Source organism: Gallus gallus, chromosome 14 (assembly GCF_016699485.2).
Source record: "Gallus gallus isolate bGalGal1 chromosome 14, bGalGal1.mat.broiler.GRCg7b, whole genome shotgun sequence".
Taxonomy (NCBI): domain Eukaryota; kingdom Metazoa; phylum Chordata; class Aves; order Galliformes; family Phasianidae; genus Gallus; species Gallus gallus.
Genome location: NC_052545.1, coordinates 2,106,314 through 2,127,773, shown reverse-complemented (window position 1 = coordinate 2,127,773; position 21,460 = coordinate 2,106,314). Strand labels below are relative to the sequence as shown.

The window sequence follows — 21,460 nt, the reverse complement described above, 5'->3', positions numbered from 1 at the left end:
GCGCTTTACGGCCGCGCCGGGCGCGCTTGGCGGCAGGCCGCGCCGCGGGGCTGCGTCGCGTGCTTTAATGCTTCGTCTTCGTTCCCCCCCTCCCCTGTTTTATAAATTATTTATAGCGGGAACGGAATCCCCTGATAGCAGCACGTGGCTGATTTCTGCAACGGTATTATTTCTAATATCCACCGAGTTATATACGCGCTTCTGTTGTATTTCTGAGTGCTTCACACCGCAGTCACCGCACCGTGCAGCCCACGGGCACCTGAGCAGGCGGGCCGCCGGGATCGCCGTGTGCAGTGACCGCGCCGAGCTCGGGGCGCAGTAAAGCACGGCACTGCCTCACGTCGCTGCCACACAGCGGCCCGGCGCTCGCCGGCAGTGCGTTCAGCCGCCATTACACAGCGGTGAGAGAGCGGCGCTGCGCTTCAGGCGCTGCGGGCACCGCGCGTGGCAGCGAGCGCTGTGACAGCCGGCCCGGCGTCCGGCTCCGCGCCGCTCCGCGCCGAGGAGGCCGATCCTGCGGCTGAGTGACGGCAGCGGCACTTCCTGCGGCGGCGGGGCCGGAGCCTTTGTGTCTGTGTGCGCGTCCGTCCGTGTGTGCGTGAGGGAGGGAGAGCAGCGGGCCGGGCAGCCGGGAGCCCCGCGGTCCCGGCGCGGGCAGCGAGGGGAGAAGGAGGCGGTTGCGCTGCGGAAGCCGGCGGAGGAGCGCCTTCATCCGTGAGGGCGGCAGAAAGTACCGCCGCTCCGCCGGATCAGCAGCCCAGGTACGGCCCGGCGCGCTCCCTGCGGCTGAGCGCGGGGCAGCGCCGATGCGGGCGCGCTCTGCCGGGCCCCGGAGGCCCCGCGCGGCCCAACCCGGGCTGGGGGCGGCTCCGCGGGGCGCTGTGTGGGGAGGTCGGCCCTCCTTGGGGTGTCGGCGCGCCCTGCAGCCGCAGCCACCTCGGCCCTGCCGGGCGGCCCCGAGGGCTGCTGCTGGGGTCTGCCCGAACCAGAAATCCTCCTGAGACACGAACCTGGCTTTGTGCTGAGCGGGGGGAGGCTGCGATGGAACAGAAATGTGGGGCTTAAACCGGTGTTTAATGACCGTCTCTGGAACTCATGGCCTCGTGTGATTCACTGTACCGTTATTTGTAGATGTTGAGGAGTTAAAATGCTATTTTCGTAGTTAGCAATGTGTTGACCCTATAGAGATGCCATGGTTGGTGTTTCCAGAGCATTCAAGTGTTCTGAGTTGATAGTTCTCAGGCAGTACTTGGCTATCTCTGCTGCTCCAAGCTCCTCTGGTAAAGAATTGTCTCTTTCTTACACCATTTTCTTTACCCAGGTCTGTTTACTGTTTACAAGCCTGAAGATGGCTGCTGCTTCTTCCTGCAGCGTGGAAGAAGATGAGAGCCTGAAGGGATGTGAGCTCTATGTTCAGAAGCACAACATCCAGCAGATTTTAAAGGAGTGCATTGTCAATCTCTGCATAGCAAAACCAGACCGACCCATGAAGTTCCTCAGAGAACACTTTGAAAAATTAGAAAAGGTCAGTGATTTTAACATGACACAATTTTCTGATTCTAAGCTGAAAAGATTGTTAAAAACATTTCGGATCTTCTGGTGCACTTTTCTTCTCAACTTTTGAATTAGCAAGCTATTGTTAAAAAACAAAGGCTGTTAGAAACAAACAGACAGCCCTTTATTTGCTGATGGCTACCATGATGCTGTTGCTATCCATAACACCAAGATTACATTTCTCATCGTACTGAACTTGTTACCAGTGACCCAAGAACTTGGAAGCGTACTTTGTGTTATGATGCATGACATTCTCAGCTCTCATCTGTGGGTAGAGCAAAAGATGCTGTTCCCTGTTCATCCTGGTGTCAGGTGAAGTGCTTTTCCCTTGCCCTTTAAACTGAAGAGCGTCAGGGAACCAGCAGGTATTTCAAACCATTGAAGTCTGCCGATTTAATTTATTGCTGTTTCCTGTATTGCATATCCTAGGATCTCCAATGAGCGATGCATTCAGAGAGACTTCATAAACTGTGGCTGTATTCAGAAGCAGTGTAGAGAGGAAACATACTTTAAAATGTTCTCAGGCAAATCGTTCCTGAAGCATATTGGTGTCTTTTGCAGGAGTTGTAGATAGTGTGAGTGCTGCTTTTATAGGGGATGGGATTTCTCAAGGAACAGATGCTCATGGGCACACAGGGCTGCAAGTTCTTAGGTGTACGTAGGAGTCCTTATTCTATAAGACACTTTATTCACATACTTAATGTAAGAAGACTGTTATTATGTTTGAGGTTTTGTTTTTTTTTTTTTTTTCCTAATTAAGTGCATAACATTTGTAGGCTTGAGATAGGAGTTTTATGTATGTTATTTTCCTCCTAGGAACAGAACTTTGTAAGGACAGAGCAAGAACAATTAACTAGTGAATAATGCATAGAGCTGATTTATTACTGATGATAGAAGCATTGTACGCATCTCTCCTCATTTGTCTGCTTTTCTCTATCTGTGGATATATGCCAAATTTGTGTAGCCTGAAAATAAATACAAACATTGTATCCAGGTGGAAATCCACAAAGAATGCCTGGATAAATGGGAATGAATAGGAAGTACAAACTTTTTTCATTGTATCGTGCATTATTTAAAAAAACAAACAAAACATCTTTTCATTCTGCCTGTGCTAAACTCCTTAGAGCCAAGACCTATTTGAAGAGAGTTAAATGTGTTGAATTTCCTTTGTTATGAATTGTTATCTGGCTTAGTAAATGCAATCCCAGACTTCCTGCCCAGAAGGATAAGCACCGCTTTTGTCAAATACATTAAAATATGCCAGAGTGCTTTAGAACATTCTGCATGGCTGGTGGGATTACTTGAGTTGCTCTGGGGGAGTTTGACTTCATGCATTACAGAAAAATTGACAGTTGTTGTCAGTTCCTACCCTTGGGTATTCTACATTCTTTTATGTAATCTCCTATTATTTCCCAAAGAACGTCAGAATTCTGTAACAGAATATTGATCGGGATGCAAAAACAGAATTGATGTGTATCACGAGAGATCATTTAGAAGCAGGCAGTCCCAGGACAGCAAATAGTGTGAATATGGTGCATAGTATGGATGTAAGCAGAGGTGCCACTGACTCCTGTAGGGCAGTCAGGGAGTGAAGCTGCCTGAGCTGTTAGGTTACTTCTGGAGATGTCCTGCAGTGTAATTCTTATTCCTACAGCAGTTTAACTTCCTTGCTCAGCCATTTTTTGAGGACTTCCTCGAGATTAATTGCACTGTGGGGGATTTTCTGCTGAAGGATAATGCTTTGACTTGGTTAGTTGCATAATGCTGTTGAAGGAAATCTGCATCCCAGAGGAATAGCTGTCCCTTCTCATTGAGTTGTAGAACCAAAGGGTCTTCTGCAATATTGTTTGTCTTCTTCCTGCACAGAATTGGTCTCAGGGGAGCCATGGTGTCTGACTGCACAATGTCAGGTAGGAACAAGGTCAGTTGTTTTTTTCCAGCTGTGCAGCACTGACAGACAAAATCTTTATTTAGTGGAAAAACTATGAAAACAGTGAGTTTGCATGGACTAGTTGCAGAATCGAGGTACAAATGTGGGGACACTCACATTTCTCTATCTTTACAAGTCATTCAAAATCATTTAAACAAGCTTTATCCTGGTTTTGGACAATACTTGTCATATTTAGTTACTCCAAGGAATCTTAATTGGATTGTGAATTTAACTGTTAGAGATGTTTGTATGGAAGCGAGCAGTACACTGACAGGGCACATTTGCTGTTAGCTCAGCATCTGTCCTGTACCTTTGCTCCCATGTGGGGAGAGGGGTAGATTAGTTAATTACTATGAAATTGCAGGCAAAGCCTTGTATTTTCAGCTATACTGAGCCTGCAAAACTTCCATTGGTGTCAGACTGATCAGTGCCATGATTATATGATCAAAGGTGGAGTTGTCTTGCCAGACCAAGCTAGACTTCTGCTCCACAGAAAAAGGTTATGAGTAGAACTAGCAAAGAAAATGGCACAAAAGAGAACAGCACCTTCAGCTTATGTTTGGAAATGACTAAGTATTCTGGTGGAGCCATTTTGCATGCCCTATATTTCAGAGCAGTGTCTTTGCAAGCTGAGCCAGGCACTCTGCTGCTACCTTCTGGATCTGAGTGCTCACCTGGTTCCTTCTATTGCCCTGTGCTCACACAAGAGGAATGCTATTGTGCACGGGCTGAACTTAATGCCACAGCTTACTGTGGATCAGCAGTGGTTTTATGGACCAGACTGATGCTATATGGTTTCAGGTACCATCCAAAAAAAAACGAGTTTTGGAGAACATTGGGCTGTACCATCTGGAATTAGATATAGCAAAATGAGGTTGGCTGGGTAGCTCCACCTTGTGATATTAGACAGTATTGCATACAGACATGATCAGAAAAGTAAGGGCACACGTGTGACAGGTTTGCTGTAGAGTAGGATGAAAAGTGTTTACTGTTAGTAAATTATACTTTGTTTGTGTATAATAAAGAGTTTCAGTATTTGAACATTAAGCTTTTCCTCTGCAGTAGCAGTCTCTGCCAGTATTTACATTTTATCAGAACGCAGAATTTTTCATTTTATTATAAATTACATTTCTCTAGAACTTTCCTGCAGGCATGTTTCTTCTTACACCAGGTATACATGCACACGTTTGGTATTTGGCTGGATTTTACACATTGAAGTGTTGATTACATAAGCTTTTAAGTATCAAAAATATGGTCTGTTGTTTTGTAAGAGAACCTTTCTGTCTTATGCCCCATGGTAAAGTAAGCAGAGAAGAGGTGGTGATGGGCTGAGCTACTGCAAGACACTGGAAGGGAAGATAAGAAGTGTTAACATGTTGCAGGAGGTAAAGGGACTCAGAAAGGCAAGCAGTGAGGCAGAGCTGCAGAAATGTAGGAAGATTTTTGGCAGGAGAACTCGCCTAGATTGGAAATGGGGAATGAACGATGGTGCAGAGAAACCACGGAGGATGCAGTAGTGGCAGTTAGAGTGGAGGATAGGTACAAACCGGATAAATTAATTGGGGGGTGAACATTTCAGGTATTTTTTTAGTGATGCTGTGGAAAAAAAGATGGCATTTAACATGCAGAAGGCAGAGGAATGGTAGTTAGGATTGTATGGAAGGTCTCAGGTTACAGGCCTGAATGATCTGAAGAGATTATAGAGTTGTCTGCTGTGACAAAGAAAAGAGTGGGTAAGACATTTAAGACCTCCCAAATTTCTCTCACTTTCAGTGATGGAATCAATGAGTCCCATGCTTCCAGTGGAGTGGTTTGCTGTTAATCATTGTGTCATTCTCCAAAAATGAAGGGATGCTGTTACAGACCTTCCTGTATTGACGGTGTTTCCTCTGGGTCAGTTCCAATGCAAAGAGAGATTAGTTTACTTGTGCATGAACGAGGCTGTGCATTTGCTGTGGATAAAATGAAAGCAGATTCCAGGCCTGTCAGTCAGAAGACACTGTGCTTGAGAGGTGGGAGAGGGGGAAGAAAAAGAAAATATTTGATTTAGAGTGTGCTTTGTGTTGTTCCTTTTGAGCACAGAAGTTGTAGGAAGCAGATCGGAGGTGGTGAGCTGTGATACCTAACAGCTGACTTGCTTTTAAAGTCTTTCTGGAATGCTGTTGTAAAGCTGTGCAGTGATTTGGAGCCTTGTCAGATGCTAGCCTTCCATGAATTTAAACATTGTGTTTCCAGGTAGTGACAAAGCCTGAAAGAAAAGGTGAGGAGAGGAACTACTGAAAGCGAATTTCTGTTTGGAAATGCTCCAGCTAGGAGGCAGGAAAGCTGCTGGTGTTGCTCTTGAGCAGTAGTCTGAAAGGAAGGGTAAATCTGAGAACTTGCTTGTCATTGTGGTCGCTTCTCTTGCAGTGTTTAAAACACATCAAAAACTCTTAAAAGCATTAATCAGGAGAGGCAATGACCCCATACACTGAGGACAGCTTGCTAAATTCCTGTGTTTTATACATCAGCCTCTTGCAACACCAGTATCTTAGCCAGAGGGGAACATTGAGAAGATAAATGGGTCACAACTACAGATGTATGTATTAGCTCTTTTTTCTTTGAGTTTGATGCAAAGATAATATGTTTTCTTTCCAATTTATGGCTTGGTTAGCATACCTGTTCAAGTCAGCTTTGGTATTCCTGTTTCACAGTTCATCTCCACCAGAAATCATGGGGAAGTTTTTTGTGCACAGCTTCAGCTAGGTTTTTAATCAGTCACAGCACGACTTTGATGGAAGTGGGATTAGATCAGGTGTATGTGAAGCAGGGCATTATTGTAACGCAGCAGTGCTGGTTTGTACCTTTGGGGTGTGATTGTCACTGTACTGCACCACAGCAGTGACTGCAGGCATTGGTCAGCTGTGCACACATAGCCCCGCGCCGCTATGTCAGGTCCTCAGATGGCACAGGCACTGCCTTGGGCTGGTGGGGATGGCACAGGGCTCGCACTGCTGAACCAGCAGCTGAAAACCAGGCAATGCTTGCCCAAAATGGCATGGGCTGTGTATATGGATATCTGCATCAGCCCCTGTGTTTTGGAGACCCGCATCCTGTCCTGCTGCACAAGTCAGGAGCAACTCTGCCGGCAGCAGTGCAGCAGGTGAAGGGAAGAGCGAGGCGCTCAGTGCAGCTTGCTTAAAGGTCCTCACGCTGCATTTGCTGTTGTCTTCCATGTGTTTTTTGGAGTCCCTCATTTTAAGGTGGACATAATTGGGAAATAGGATTTCTCTGCCATCATGAATTATCTGTGTGATTCGAATCGAGTGAGATGGCTTGTTGTCATGACAACAAAAGATGGTGAGGTGTTTACTTGAGAGTGAGGTCTGCACAGGCATCCACACCAAGCTGTGCCTGATGGCTGTTTGAAGAACTGTTCTTCAGAGTCCGATCCTCCTTTAACGTATTTGCTGTATTTGTGCAGTTCCACCCCAGGATATATGGAAGACGGCTTTGTGAAAGCTTAACCTGGGATACAGTGTGTGCTTTTATTTCCAAAAGGCACTCTTTAGCTCAGTAATGGAAATCTTACCTAGACTACAGATAGCGGCATATGGAAAAGGCGGCCAGTCAACTATCTGCTGTTTATATAAAAGGAGTTTGTAGCGAAGAGCCTTCCTTTTAAAATGAATCATATGGTAACTCACTTTTATAATCCTTTAATATCTTTTTTTTACTTTAGAAGATATGTGGGTTTCAGAGCATGCTTTGTGATATTAATTTTTATCTCATCGAGCTTGCTTGCTTGTATAAATCCGTGCTGGGGCAGAGGAGATATTTACTAATGCCTTGGCAGTGCCTTCATGCAGTATGTGCTGAAGTGTCTGTTTGATATTCAAATGTTTGATAGTCAAATTCAAACTCTTGCTTTGCACTCTGAGCGCATGTTAAAAGAGCTGTGTAAGTGCTGCATTCCTCTAACTAGTGACCTGACTGCTGCCTTGTTGCAGTTACCTCCTAGTGCACCTACAACTGCTTTCTGCTCTGAAAAGTCTTCAGCTTTCAGTTAAGCTTATGAAAAAGACGCGCTTGGTTTTGTTCATGTGTTATAAAAACACAATGTTAGCTGTAAAGAGATACAGAAGCTGAAATACCAGTAAGAGTATTTCAAAATCTTCAATCCTAGGTTTGTTTTTGATGGGTGGGTTTGAAATACAATGAAAATAGTACGCTTATGTTTATCTGTAATGTTTGTATTTCTGCAAATGCATAGCAGTACTAGGGGAAGCTACGGGTAGTCAGAGAGGAGTTGTGCGTGGGGAAGAAGTTGATGAGAATGCTTAAACAGGGCTTTCTGAGTCATTTTTTACATATTCTGTGCTATTATCTGAGATTTGGATTGGAAATGGAAAAGTTCCAGTAAAGATTTAATACATCTGAAGTCAGCTTGTTTGTTTGTTGGTTTTGTTTGTGTACGTCATCTAAATCAACTGTGCTACAGTCCAGGAGTTGTAGTTTAGCAATCCCTATTAAAAACAAACAAAAACTGATACCAGAAAGAACTCTTTCTGAGGCAGGTCAGGACCTCGCCTCCCCAGCCAGCCCTCTAAATGTTATCTCAGTGCCTGCTTCTCAAACATTTTAGTAGTCTCCTAATCAGAATGATAATGTGGGACGCGTTACATTGAATTATGCAGCATGGGAAATACTATTTTGCTGTTTATTTCAACTGGCATAACACGTTGAAGGTTGGCATGAAGGCTCCTGAAGTTAATAACAGGGCAGCGTTAGTGGTGGTGCAGAAGAAACTGGAATGAGACCAGAAAAGACAAGTGGCATGACTGGATTTGTCAGACATTTGTAAACATCGGTGGCAAAACATATATTCATCATTTGTTTTTCTTGCAAGCTTAAGAATTGTGAACTTACGCCAGTTTTCTGTACCACTCTTTTCTGGTGTGATACCTGATGAGTTAGCTGTAACTCATTTCCTGTGACAATAAGACCAACTGGCAGTGCTGGTGATTTGCCACATGTCTGGTGCTGATGCTCTGAGATCCTTCCTCCTCCACTCACTCCATTTACTAGCTCAAATTGCTCAGTCTCGTCAGAAATTAGTTGTGTAAGACAGAGTCCAGGTTCTGGTATCACTGTCAAAGGGAAATTGGCTGTGTTGGCTGTGCAGGGGCCTTTGCATTGCTGCATTTTCTTTTTTCTTTCACATAGCCTGCAACTCCACCAGTATGAGTTCTCTAAGAAATAATGGAGTTGTTCAGCTGGCAGCCTGATGAGTGCTGTCTGTGTGTTCATCGATCAACACAGCTCTGAGACTATCAGGGTGCATCTAATGTGTATGGCAAGGGAGTAGGTGACAGCAAATAAATCATTGGACTGCTGCTGCCCAAGCAGGATGCCTGCTCACAATGTTCATATCCCCCACAGTTTTCTTTATGGGACAAGCTGAGGCCTGGATGCAAGATCCATCCCATGGCCCTTCCCCCTCACCTTGTGTAGTGTCAGAGGCTGGAAGGAGTAAGCCAAGGCACTGGGGAGGCAGTAGAACAACGAGTACTGCTCAGGTGTAGGTTTTTGGTTTTTTACATTGAACTTTCACATCTTATACCTGAAAACACTATCGCTATGGGTAATCATGTTTGTATGAGTTCTTCAGAAATCAGATAATTCAGTGTATGAATGGACAGCATCTCGTAACTCTCACATCCTTCCTTGAAGATTTTTTCTGCTCTTGTTACCATATTTTCAGGGATTCCCCTTTGTACTTCACTCTGTCCTCCATGGATGTGATATTTGGAGAATAACCTCCCTATTGGCCAGCTGGTGCTAAGCCAGCCCTCGTTTTTGTAGTCCTCTGGAGCCTACTTTGGATCTTGCTTGCTTGGAAGTAGTCCCATTGGTTGTAAGTCTGTTACGTGACATAAATTCTGGAATAGGGAACATCTTTGCTCTTTCTTGCAATAGTGAGCCTGTAAAGTAGAACAAGATGAAGAAACTTATCTAATATGTTGACGTGTGACTTCTGGGATGTTCTCTGTGCAAGAGACAAAGATATGTACAAGCCAACTGAGAAAATAACAGCTGTGGTGTTGGAGAGTTAGCAAAACAAGCTTATTTGTCTTTCTTAGCCAGAAGTAGCTGCAATGAAATGTCTGTGGTTTATAATACATTGGTTTCCTCTATGAGTAAAAGTATTGGACAGGTCAAGTACTGGAGTGACGGTACCTGTATACACACTGTAGTTAGTGTCAGTCTTTCAAGCTGCACATTTGTAATTTTCTTTGACCAGTACATGTGTGCAACTTCAAACATCCAAATGTAGAAATGAAGTAGTTGCTGAGAGTCATAGAGTAAGCATATTGAGTCTTACCTGCGTAAGAGATGTTTCATTTGTCTCTTTTTGCCTTGCAGGAAGAATGCAAACAGATACTGGCTCGGCAGAAGTCCAGTTCCCAGTCTGATTCCCATGACGATGAGATTTCTCCTCCTCCTCCCAACCCAGTAGTAAAAGCCCGACGCAGGAGAGGAGGGGTCAGTGCAGAGGTGTACACAGAAGAAGATGCTGTTTCTTATGTTAGAAAGGTAATGCATTGTCATGTCTCTGCAGGGCAATCAAGTGACTCATGTTGCTTACTTATAGTGCTTGGAAGCACGGGTCAGCATGTAGAGTGTTGTCCTCATGTCAGCAAAGCCATGCCTTGACCATCTTCTCAAGTACATTTGCTGCCTCTTGGATAAAGTATTTTCCCAAACAGGGTTGCTTCAGCATTCTGTGTCTTTTCCTTTTTTGAGGAATGCTGCTATTTGTTTCCTCCCGTTATGGAGTAGGTAATTCTCAGCCATTTTCTGAGTTTTGGCAGAACTTGAGTTTTGGAAAGCGGCCTTTTTTATTTCTGTATTTCCTTCTTTTTCCCAGGAAGTCAAATCTAGCTCAGCTTTTCTCCTAATCAAGGTCATTTATACCCCAGGTCATTCCAGACACATGATTCCCATGTTGATTGGGTAGTGCCTAACCTGCTGATACTCTTGACTGTACTTGTGCCATTTTGTGTGGCTGTCTTTGAAGAAATGCCAATTGCAAATTAAATAAGTGCAGCAGGAGTTAGAATACTGCAGTAAAAGTGATGTTACTTAAATAAGATCTTAGAATATAAGAATGACATGAGGGAACTGCTAAGAGGAGAAATATGCTTAGAAATTGTAATTGTTAATGGAGTAGTTCACTTTGGGAATTGTCTATGTATGTCATTGGCAAAAATAGATATCATAACACAGGCAAGGGTCTGACAGTATCAGAGCTTTTCCCTTACAGTACCTCTTGACATGAAAACGAGGTCCTCTTAGAAATAATGAGTGAAATACCTGTTTGTCTGTGTTTATATGGGCTCCATGTGACTCTTCTGAAAATCAAAGGAAGCGTTCCTCCTCCACCCCTGGGTAATGTTTCATGTTTCGAATGGATCCTGAAGTTAACTTTTTCTTCCTTTTCCCAGCAGCAGGATTAGTAGGCAGTAATTGGTCCACAGCCGGAAGCAGCAATTCAGATCACGTTCTGTGTGTTCTGTGGCAAGGACTCCTACAATTTTAATTTCCTAGAAACTGACTGAGTTTAAATAGTAAATGATTTAGGGATGGTTTCCTGTCAGGCTATAGATACTGCAAGGAATGTAGAACTAGCTCTAGGATGTTTTGTTACTGTGCTTTGTCTTCTGCCATAAGCAGATGATTCCTGTGGTGAGTCCTGAAGCTGTGTGTTTGTGACAGAGGTTTCTGAAATACAGAAACAAAGGGAGATGCTGGAAGGATGAATTACGAAAGAAATGAAGAAGTGTAAAAAGCAAGGCAAGGGTTGTACAAAGCTATTGCAAAGAGAAGGATTTTTAGATAATAGCCAGGAAGAACCATTGGCTTGAATTCAGGTGCTGGATAGAAACACATGTGGGTCATAAGGAGTTTAAAGGATTCACCGAAGGGGTGAGCTGTAGGATGAGTAGTGCTAAAGGGAAAGTGGTGAGTTAAGTCACTTGAGAGAAAATGAAAGGAGATTTAACTCAGTGACTTGAGCAAACATCTGGGGTGGTTCCATTTAGAAGGGCACAGAGATCACTACGGCTGCTTGTTTCATTGCTTCGTCCTGCAACCAGAGAAGGCAATATTTGTCAACACATCTGACATAGCCTGTGGTTACCGACTAACAGAATAACTAACAGAATAGGAATTTTGTTGTAAAAAAGTTCATCTGCTTGAAGAGAACACTTACTGGTTACGTAGAAAAGTGATATAAGGTGTGATCAAGTGATTCATTTAGACTTTTCATTTTGTTGATGCCTGGTTGCTGTGACACCCAGGGAATCTTTCCTGTGTTTTCTGAGTCCCTGTCCATGAGACCCGCCTAAATCTCTGCCCTGTAGCTTTCATTGCTGCAGACTGAGACTGAGAGAGGCTGATCAGCAGTATTTTATCATCAGCCAGAGCTGAGTGTCAGTGATTCAGATTATCTCCTCTGTTCAGCTTGGCTCAGTAGTAAGCTGAACAGCTAGGTTGTTTTCATAGAGCAAAAGTGCAGAACTGCAGGTCAGTCCAGGGTTTCTCTGATAGTGGAAAAAACAAGAAAAAGTTGGTAGCCAAATATACATTTTATTTAACATAGCAGAATTTAAACGTTCAGTGTTATGTTACCAATTTCACATAATAGAGAATGCGTGCCTTCTCCTCAATTAGCAAATGAAATACTTCTTTATTCTCCAACGTAAATCCTTCTCTCTTGCCAGGATGCAAAATTTGAGTTTTGACCCAGGTGAGCCTTGCAGGAGCTCAGTTGCTTATACCACAACCAGTACTGAAAAGCACTGTGTAATCAATTCATTTTTTCCTTTTCCTTGGAGAAAATTTACTCGTTTATTATTTTTAAAAGTAGGTTGCTTCTGAAACTCTTTGTGGAGAGAGAAGAATAAGAAATATGTTTTCCTCAGTCCAATAGATTTGATAGGATACTGCACAGCTGCCACTACCTGCTAATTATGGTATTTTATGGCTTTCTCCCTAGTAATTTCAGAGCTTGCATTTCTTTTTTGGTTGTCATGTTGAGAACATCAATTCTTATCCTTATGTTATCAAAACTGTAATTTATTACTTTCTTAGTGGCTTTACATTATAGCCTGAATCTGTCCTGGTGTTTGAAATCGAATTGCATCTGTTATCTTGAATAATGGAATTTTCTACAGTTCTCAAGATCTATTAGGAAATACAACCAGATTGTACGTGCGAATTACACGTGTAATTACTCTTCCTTCTTTTCACCCATAGGTTATTCCGAAGGACTATAAAACTATGACCGCTCTGGCAAAGGCCATCTCCAAGAATGTGCTCTTTGCTCATCTCGATGACAATGAACGAAGGTATGAGGTGCTTTATGATTTAATGGATTCCATAACTTGACCTGAAGATTGTGTCAGATTTTATCTTAGAATGGTCATTGAAGATCAGAGCTACTCACTGTTGGTTTTAAGTTAGACTAGATGGCAGCCCTCCACACACGTGGTATTATGGCAAAGGATAAAATGACGCACTGAAAAAGAAACAAGAGATTAGAATTTATGTGAACATATTTAATAACTGCGAGTCAACTGTACCTGGTGGGCTTCCTTCCAGGATCCTGGAAGGTCCTAGCTGAAGTGATCTCAGATCCATTCACTGTAACTTCAGAGAGCTCAGGTGATTGAAGAGTGGGACAGTAAAAATATAATGTGTTCTAAGAGCAAAAAGAAGTACAGATAAATTATTTAAAACTGTTAGAAACAAATGATGTGTAATCATGTCAGAGAGACCAAGGAGATCAGTGACAGCCAGAATGATTTTTAAAACCTTGAAAATGTACTTCTACGTCTGTTGAACAAGTCTTGTAGCTAGGGAAGGCATTGCAGCTTGAGTTTTACTATGGCTTTAGTGTTTAATGTGTGTGACGGTTTCATAAACAATCTAGAGAAGTATGGCTTCAATGAAGCCACTGTAGAGTCTATGCAAAACTGGGCGGACAGCTGTACTAAATATCAATTATCAGTGGTCCAGCATTATAATGAAGAGATGTAACAAAGCAGGGAGACATGTTGATCATGATTTTCTTCATTGTTCTCTTGAATTACCTCCATGGTGAAGTAGTGTACCAGTGATGGATTTTTAATTGATGTGGAGATGAGACAGACTGATAGAATTGAGAATTATTTTTACTAGCAGAACATCAGGCAATGCGGTCCTTCAATGGGACTGTACTCATACACTTTCAATCAAAGCATGTTCTCAAGTGTGCAAATTTCACTCCCTCTTGAAGCCATTTACACGGTTTAATTACTTTGCAATCCTAATTATTATGATACTGCATTAGCATGCAGATTTCTGGTGTAATTAGAAGAGGAGTAACTGAACATTTCTTCTAGCTTTTTTACCCACAACAGAGAATTCTTGTACAGAACTGCCAAAAATCCTAATTATGCCATCTGCATACTGACATGACTAGTACTGGTAGGGTACATTTTCTGATTGGAAAAGGCACATTTTGGCAATATGTTGTCTGAGTATGGATGAGAGGGAAAGGGGAGGAAAAGCACTTTTTCCTGCACTGAGTTAAGTGCACATCATGGTTATGTTCTCCTAAGCATTTATTCACTTGTCAGCCAGATTATCCAATTACAGGTATGTGGTAGGGGGGAAGAGGTGTGCACAGGGTGACTCCAATGTGTGTGCTGCAGAAATGTCAGAGACTGTGTTGCGTTTTTGCAGTCCTTGTACTATGGCTTCACCAGGTATGTACTGCCTCTGCCATCAAAAACTTGGGAGCTTCTTGGTTTCTGGATTCTGCACTAGAGGTTATTCAGCTGTGTATCATCTCCCTTGCTGAAGTGCCCCATTCAGGTCTCGAGACAAACATAACTAGGTATTGTTCATGTTGGAAGAAGAAGGAACTCTGGGAGGACACATACATTCTGCTTTTGCAGACAGGATTGTGACGAATGAATAAATGGACCCTTCTCTGCATTTTATTGAGCTCCCTCTTGACATCATGCTATTGCCCTTGTTCTTTTTTTTGGTCAGGTATGAAGTCGTCAAGTTGGAATATACCATTGCTCTCACTTGCAGTTTGCATCTGGTTGATGCAAACAGCTAGTTCAGTAAATTACATGGTGTATGACTTCATTTGGGGTTCTGCTCTCTTGGAATGGTGGAAAACTAGATAAGAATATTTCATTTTCTGTGCTGCAGTGGTGATTGTGTTTATGTACTTCAGTGGTTCCTACGCTGAAGATGGTATTGCTTCATTTAGTATTGTGGTTGACGATTCTCTGAGGTCTTCAGGTGGGGGTAGGATGAGTTAGCAGGGCCAAAAAAATCTTTGTTTGCAATGGGTAACTTGCACTTTTTCTTTCTCTCTGAAAAGATTCATAAGTTAATCTTTCCAATGGCTGCGTAGTCCATGGGATTTGTGTTCCATCCACTTGCTCCTTGCAGCTGTGAAGATCCTTATGTCTGACATAAGCCCTTATTTATAAGCACAAAGTGTAACGTTACCTGTGTCAAATATACCATATGAATTGCATGAGAAGTCCTGCAGAAGTTAAGGCAAACAAATACCTTTTTGCACTGGTGTTCCAAATAGTTTTGTTCAAATAGTCTTTGTTTACATTCTGTTTGCATTCATGGTCTTATTTTAGGTAGCATCTTTTTATATGCCATGGTGAAACAAGGCTTGCCATCTGTCTGATGATCGCATATACATGCACACATATATACACACAGCCTCCAGTGCAAAATTGTACTGATCAGTTCAGTAAATAAGGAACTGTGAATGCATAAATGCTAAAAGTGACAGAGCTAATTTATCAGCAACTCCTGTCAAAATGTACATTTCAAGAGTAGCTGATAGTATAAGAACAGTGCAGCTCTGAAAAGCAATGTGCTAGTCAACTGTTTAACTGTGGTGTGTTCTAACTCTCCTCTCTCCTCCTTTCTTCTTTTTAACTGCTCAAAAACTCTTGAAAGAGAATTTTAGTAGCAAACAGTGGAACGTGTTGGTTAAGGTGAGATGTAAGGGCAACAAGAGTTTTTGTAAAAGCACAGTTTGTGCTGTTGTGCAGACATCATGGAGAAGCTGTGGAGATGGCCACCAAGAGTTTTCCGAGGTAGAAAGCACTCTAAAAACTTGCTAGGTATGATCACTGCCAGATCAGCAGCTCTGTGCCTGTCTGGTCCTGAGCTGTTGCTCACTGAAGCCTCACATATGTATGCACAGTCCTTCACAACAGATTCTTATGTCCTGGCTCTGGAGGGAGCTCTTTGCAGCATAGAACAACTTCTGATGCAGAAGGCAGCGCTGTGCAGGCTGTGTGCCCGGAAGAACCAGGAATTGCCCTCCAGCCTGTTCACGTGTGAGCAGCCTTGAGAGCTTTGAGATGGAACATCAGTGGATTTGGACCTATAGCCAGGTAAGATGCATTCACTCTCTTTTCATTCTACTAGGGAAAAGTACTGTGCTAACACTAACTGTAAGGTATTTTTGGCCAGTTTACTTTTCATAGCTGGTGCTTGTTGCCACAGTTTGTCTTCAATTTCAGTTGATGGCAGAAGCCATCTTGTTTCTGTGTTTTCTGTTGTGCCTCTGTTGCATCCTTGAGACAGTCCCAGTAAAAATTATTAAATAAAACACCAGTCCTTGATTATGACATTTGTACTTAATAAAAGGACTTTGAAAATATTGAATTGCAGATTTAGATGCACTTTCTGAAAGACGTCTGCTGTCTTTCTAATCTCCAGCATGCTGCTGAGAAGTTGATACGTGCCAAGGTTGTCCTATGTGGCCTGCAGTATTGATTCTAGTGGCTGAATAAGTTGAAAAATTTCCTTGCTGATCTTACTGCTCCTAGTCTGAACATGATCTCATGGTTCAGGTCCATCTGTGCTCCTATAGCAGGCCTAATTCTGAAGGCTGTTCGAGTTTGCAAAACTTTCCCCTTTCTTTCAGTATGTGACACTTGAGAATTTTGCATCAGGGACAAATCAGCAAGGCAGGGTGTATTGTATTGATGCCCTCTTGGCTTATTTAGTTTTGTTCAGTCAGCAAGCCATGAATGATTTCTATCTATGCAAAGATAGAATTACATCCATAACTTGGCAACGTTTTATTTCCTTTCCCACTCTTGGGTTTCGAGTAGATTAACATCCTCTAAGGTTTCCTTGTTGTGAAATGGTGTATAAAGTCAAAACTAGTGACAAGGGGCTAGTTTGGTTGTCCTGATCTCCTCTAACCTAGCAGTGCAGCTAGCAAGGATTTTTATTAGTTCAGCATGTAATGTTGGAGTAGAAGTACACGCCCTTGGCTTTGCCACAGTGTTGGATAGTTGAGAGGAGAAAGAAGGAAGAGAGAGTTCATTTTCCCTCTGAGGATAAAAATAAAAGATTTCATCTCATCATTTAATTGACAGGATGTTCAGTCTCTACTGGACAGGGACAGCCACTGAGAACTCTGACCTGAAGAGGAACAGTGAGAAGGTTTGGATGTGACCTGCAGTGGGATCAGAAGTTTCTGTTTGTGGAAACAGAAGTTTCTACAGCTGACGGTAGTCAAGGAGGAGAAGGAGAAGGATCTGCAGCATAAGTAGTGAGTTTGAGATCAGCAGGCATGTCAGTCTTGGTTCCAGGACGTCACCTGCGCCTGCCTGCTCTGCTGTGAATCATGAGCTGTCTTTCCATCCCTGTTGAGAAGCTTGATGGACGCCTAACCACATTCAGAAGTGGACGGAAAAAATGTTCAGCTGTATCTTTACATAAATTGTATGTAAAATTTATATGTAAAAGCTTTGTAAAACTTGTTCATGAGGGAGTAGAGAGAGTAGGTTGCTGTTCTACATGAATTTTCAGACCAATGGAGTCATTTTTCCAAATGTTCTACTCTTCTTTGCTGCTCTACAAACATCTGTGATGCCTGTGACAGCTTTCAGAATATTTTTATGTATTTTATTACTTGGATTAATAATAAATTGGCTTTTTTGAACTGTAAACTGGTGTGAAAATGCTTTGGAAACAAAAGTTAGACTACTTAATGCTTTTGCTAAAATATTGAGTTTTTATGGAAGTGTAAAAAAAACCAATAAGTGATCTAAATGGGAGGAAAAACTGCTGTGTTTACTGCAGGAGGAGCATGTAGTTTTACATTACTCTTGTGTGTTGCCTGCATGGCAAAGATGTCAGAGCAAAGGGCATTTTTTATTTTCTACGCTTGTTAGAGCTGATGCATACAAATGAAACTTGGCACTTGTACTGGGCATGCCAGCCAACCAGGAGTTTTCTCCATCCTTGCAAATGCACTGCGGTGATTCTGCAGATAGAACTGGACACAATGTTGTAGGTGCCATCACCTTGCTGTTAACATGTCAGAAAGGTGTTCCACTACCTTCTTACAGATGTTCTGTGTAACCCGTGCTCTGTGATGTGGTCTGCAATTGAGGCAGTTTTGTAAGCCATGATTGGTGCCAAAGTGGGCTCCTTTAGGGACGCTCTGGGCTTAAGTATACGCTATTTGAAAGACATTAGGGTCCAAATTAAGATTTCCTCAGCATTGAGACACAATAACGTTCTTAAAATGTATTAAGGGCTGCCACAAAGGGGAAATGAGTAATCATATGTCTCTGTACCCCGAAGACAAAACATCAGAATTAGGCTTAAATTGTACAAGATGGAAGTAAACTAGACATGTGGTAATAATTTGTAGTGGTGAGGTTACTTAAATAGATCGGGGAGTCTATGATTGCTGGGACAGGTTAGGCAATCTCTTTGAACAAAGTCTATTTTGTCCTCTGTAGATGGGAGGAACCTCAGTTGTGTTTTTGTCACTCCTGAATCCTCAGTAGTGTAAGACAGTAGTGTATTTTTCCTGCTTACATCTTCTGGGTTTTTTTTCTTCCTGTTTTTCATGTATTTGAAGAGTTGTTATTTCTTCTCACATCTTCTCTTTTCTCAGATTGAATCTATTTCTGCCCATCTTCCTTTGCAGACCAGGTTACTCAGACCACTGACCATTTTTGTTGTTCTCCTCAACTTTATTCTGCTGGTCCACATCTTTTATGTTCCTTTATATTTTTCCCAGCAACAGCATATTGTTGACTCCTGTTTAGCATGTGATCACCAGAATCATCGGACCTTCTTCTACTTTGGCAGTGAACATACACCACGTGTTTGTGCTGTTGATTATTTTAACCCCAATACAATGCTTAGCAGTTGTATCTTTATTGCAAGTGACTGTATTTTCACAGTCCATTTCTTCAGTTTGAAATGATTTTACATCCTTATCTTGTTTTCTGAAGTGCTTGCAGCTTCTTTACAGCTAGTTACGGTCTTCAGATTCAGAAAGCATTCTGTGTGCTGTCATCCAGGCCATTAATGACTTGGGTACGTTTTTCAGCGTAGGCACAATTTGAATGTGTGAAAAGTGGTTTTCCATATCTAACAGATGAATTTTAGTTGCTGTCCTGTTGATCTCATATTAAAATATTTTTAAAACCTGTGGTGATTAGTGAATTTCAAGGACATTATGATTCCTATAAGCTTTATTCACTTCTGCATAATACCATGTTTTATTAAAGCACTGGCTGCAGGCCAGCTGGAAAGCCTCATATATGTGGAAGAAACCTAAGACGGCACCATTCAGGAGCAAGATATTTCAGAAACAGGATGCCACAGCTATGACATATTCATTACACATCCTGTATTTTCCTTGCATTTGTAACTTAACTCTTTTGTTAAAAAACAAACATAGTCTAGCTTCTGCCTGTGCTGCAGTGTGCACAGCAGTGCAAGAAACTTCTGATCAGGCTGCATTATTATTTTTGTAGCTGCAGGAGACCACGCTGTGCTGAAACCACATGGATGTTTAGGTAGAGTATTTTCTCTGCCTGTTGTTGGCATCTAAGTTGGCTGCTGCTCAAATAGACCTAAACCAGGAACCTCAGGGTATGGTTTCACAATTAATTTAACCCAAACTAGCTCTGAGCTGCTACCAAAGTGAGTAATGCAGTTAGTGCCAGAGCTTGACTGTGTGCTGCTGTTGCTGTTCCCGTGCACTTGTGTAGCCACAGCTAGCCACATCAGTGCTCTGGAGAATGATCTCTTCACCCTCCCCTTGTTGGGGCAGTTTTCAGGTCAGATCAGTTCCCACCACCTGGCTGCAGAAGTGCTTCTGCTTGCCTAAGAGAGGCAGTGGAAAGACACTGCTGAGCATAAGGCACAGCATCATCTCAATCTGCTATGCATGGTACACAGGAGCGTGGGCTGCACCCTGTGCAGGTTTGTAGAGGTGTGAGTGTCCCATCTGTGATGGAGCTCCTGGGGGTGGTTAGGTGGCACTAGTAATCTGGGGGCAGAGGGCATGTGTATATACAAATTACATGTACATGGAACAGATATGGTACAGAAGAAACTGGTACATAACCTCTCTGTGAGATGTTTTTCCCGATGCTCGGTCATATTAGAAGATTAGCCTGTCTTTTGTAAGCAGTCAAGAAGAGGAAGCTCATCTCTTGAATGAACAAAAGCATACTTAACAAAAGCTTTCCTTCTCTGGGTGACACTGCAGTATTTTGCAGGTAAACAGTCTGGCAACCCAACTTTTCATTGTGCCTTTTGTGCCGTGTTTATAGCCCTGATTGAGCAGGGTTTTTAAGAGTGTGTTTAACTATGCGAGTTGTTCCACTGACTTGCCATGGATGTCAAAGGAATTACTCATGTGTATAAATTGAAGCACATTCTGTCTTGCTGAATTGGAGCTTGCCAATGAGGAATACTACTTAAACTGGGAGAAGTTATGGATTTTGGAGACAACGGTCGTCTGGCAGTAGTGATGGAAATGAAACCAGGTAGAATTGCCCAGCCGCTTGGAAAAGAAATGATCCAACTCTCCATTCAAGGATTAGCTGTGAATTTAACACTGACTCTATTTTCCAGTGCATCCATCTCATTTACCCAAGAATTATTGTCTTTAATTACCATTGTAGTGCCTGCAGGCAGCAGTCCTTAAATTAGTTATGCAAAGTTCTGCTCTCAGCAGTCATCAGGAGATTGCATCTGCTTTACTATCAACCCCTTTCCGGCATCCTGACAGCATGCAGATTTTGTACTAGAGAATCCTTGTCTTGATGTCACTTTTTGGCCTGGCAGATAGGTTATTCTCTTAAACATAACTAAAAGCACACACATTCAGTATTTATGGATATTTTTATCTTTAGAAACGAATTCTGTCAGTTCATAGCTTTTTAGAGGTTGTGATTCACCCTCAGTGTTTTGTTACACAGTTTATATTCCTCATCACAAATACTACTGGCGCCGTTCCTAATGGCAGTTATTTTTAATTCTGCATAGAAGTGGTTTACATATGGGCAATATGTCACCAATTCTGAAAAACAAATTAAAAGCAGAGAAGGAATTTACCTTAATCCTCTTCAGACTTAGGAAAAATTACCTGTGACAAATACTACTCCTGCATGCTTACGAAAAAATATCTAGTCTAAACTTATCTCTGTAGATGTAAGATAGAAGAATTAAGGCTGCTGAATTTAACAGGCCTTCTGCAATCTTTCTGCCGCTGCAGTGTATGCATCTGTGCCTTTGTGGGTTTCTTTGCACAACAATTATCTGGCAGTGGCTCTGAATTTGTGTTACTCAATGCTAAGGCTTTCCAGAATTGAACACAAAGGTTGAATAAAAGAACATCCACTCTTCTCAGCAAGTCTTTGTCCTTCGCATGGAGCAGCTGGAAGCTGGGTGGGAGCAGCAATTTGTCTTTGCACATGGAAGAACAATGGGTTAGTTCAGCTAGAGCTCTCTAAAGTGATGCTGCTTTTTTTTTTTTTTTCCAGAGGGGTTGTAGGTAACCTGTCAGTGGTTACTCTTACTCCAATAAGTCTTCATTAGGTGACAGATTTTGCAACCTTCCAGGGCTTT

The 21,460-nt window shown here is 42.4% G+C and overlaps 1 protein-coding gene and 1 long non-coding RNA gene across 3 annotated transcripts in view; one reads left to right on the top strand and one right to left on the bottom strand.

Moving 5' to 3' along the window:
* Positions 1–9: 9 nt before the first annotated feature.
* Positions 10–21,460, top strand: part of PRKAR1B (protein kinase cAMP-dependent type I regulatory subunit beta) — an 88,555-nt gene continuing 67,104 nt past the window's right edge. Inside the window, exons 1-4 of one of the 2 annotated variants that reach the window (XM_004945114.5) lie at positions 10–163; positions 1,322–1,525; positions 9,890–10,060; positions 12,785–12,876. In XM_004945114.5, the coding sequence (XP_004945171.1) occupies positions 68–163; positions 1,322–1,525; positions 9,890–10,060; positions 12,785–12,876 (563 nt within the window). In that variant the 5' untranslated portion in view covers positions 10–67. Of the gene's footprint in view, positions 164–397; positions 762–1,321; positions 1,526–9,889; positions 10,061–12,784; positions 12,877–21,460 lie in introns of those variants that run through there. The other variant, XM_414754.8, reaches the window with a different exon arrangement.
* LOC121106829 lies at positions 8,174–11,807 on the bottom strand. Its single transcript, XR_005839935.2, has 3 exons — positions 11,739–11,807; positions 9,849–11,248; positions 8,174–9,447 (listed from the first exon to the last, which is right to left on the bottom strand). It is a non-coding gene; the product is annotated as an uncharacterized LOC121106829 (long non-coding RNA).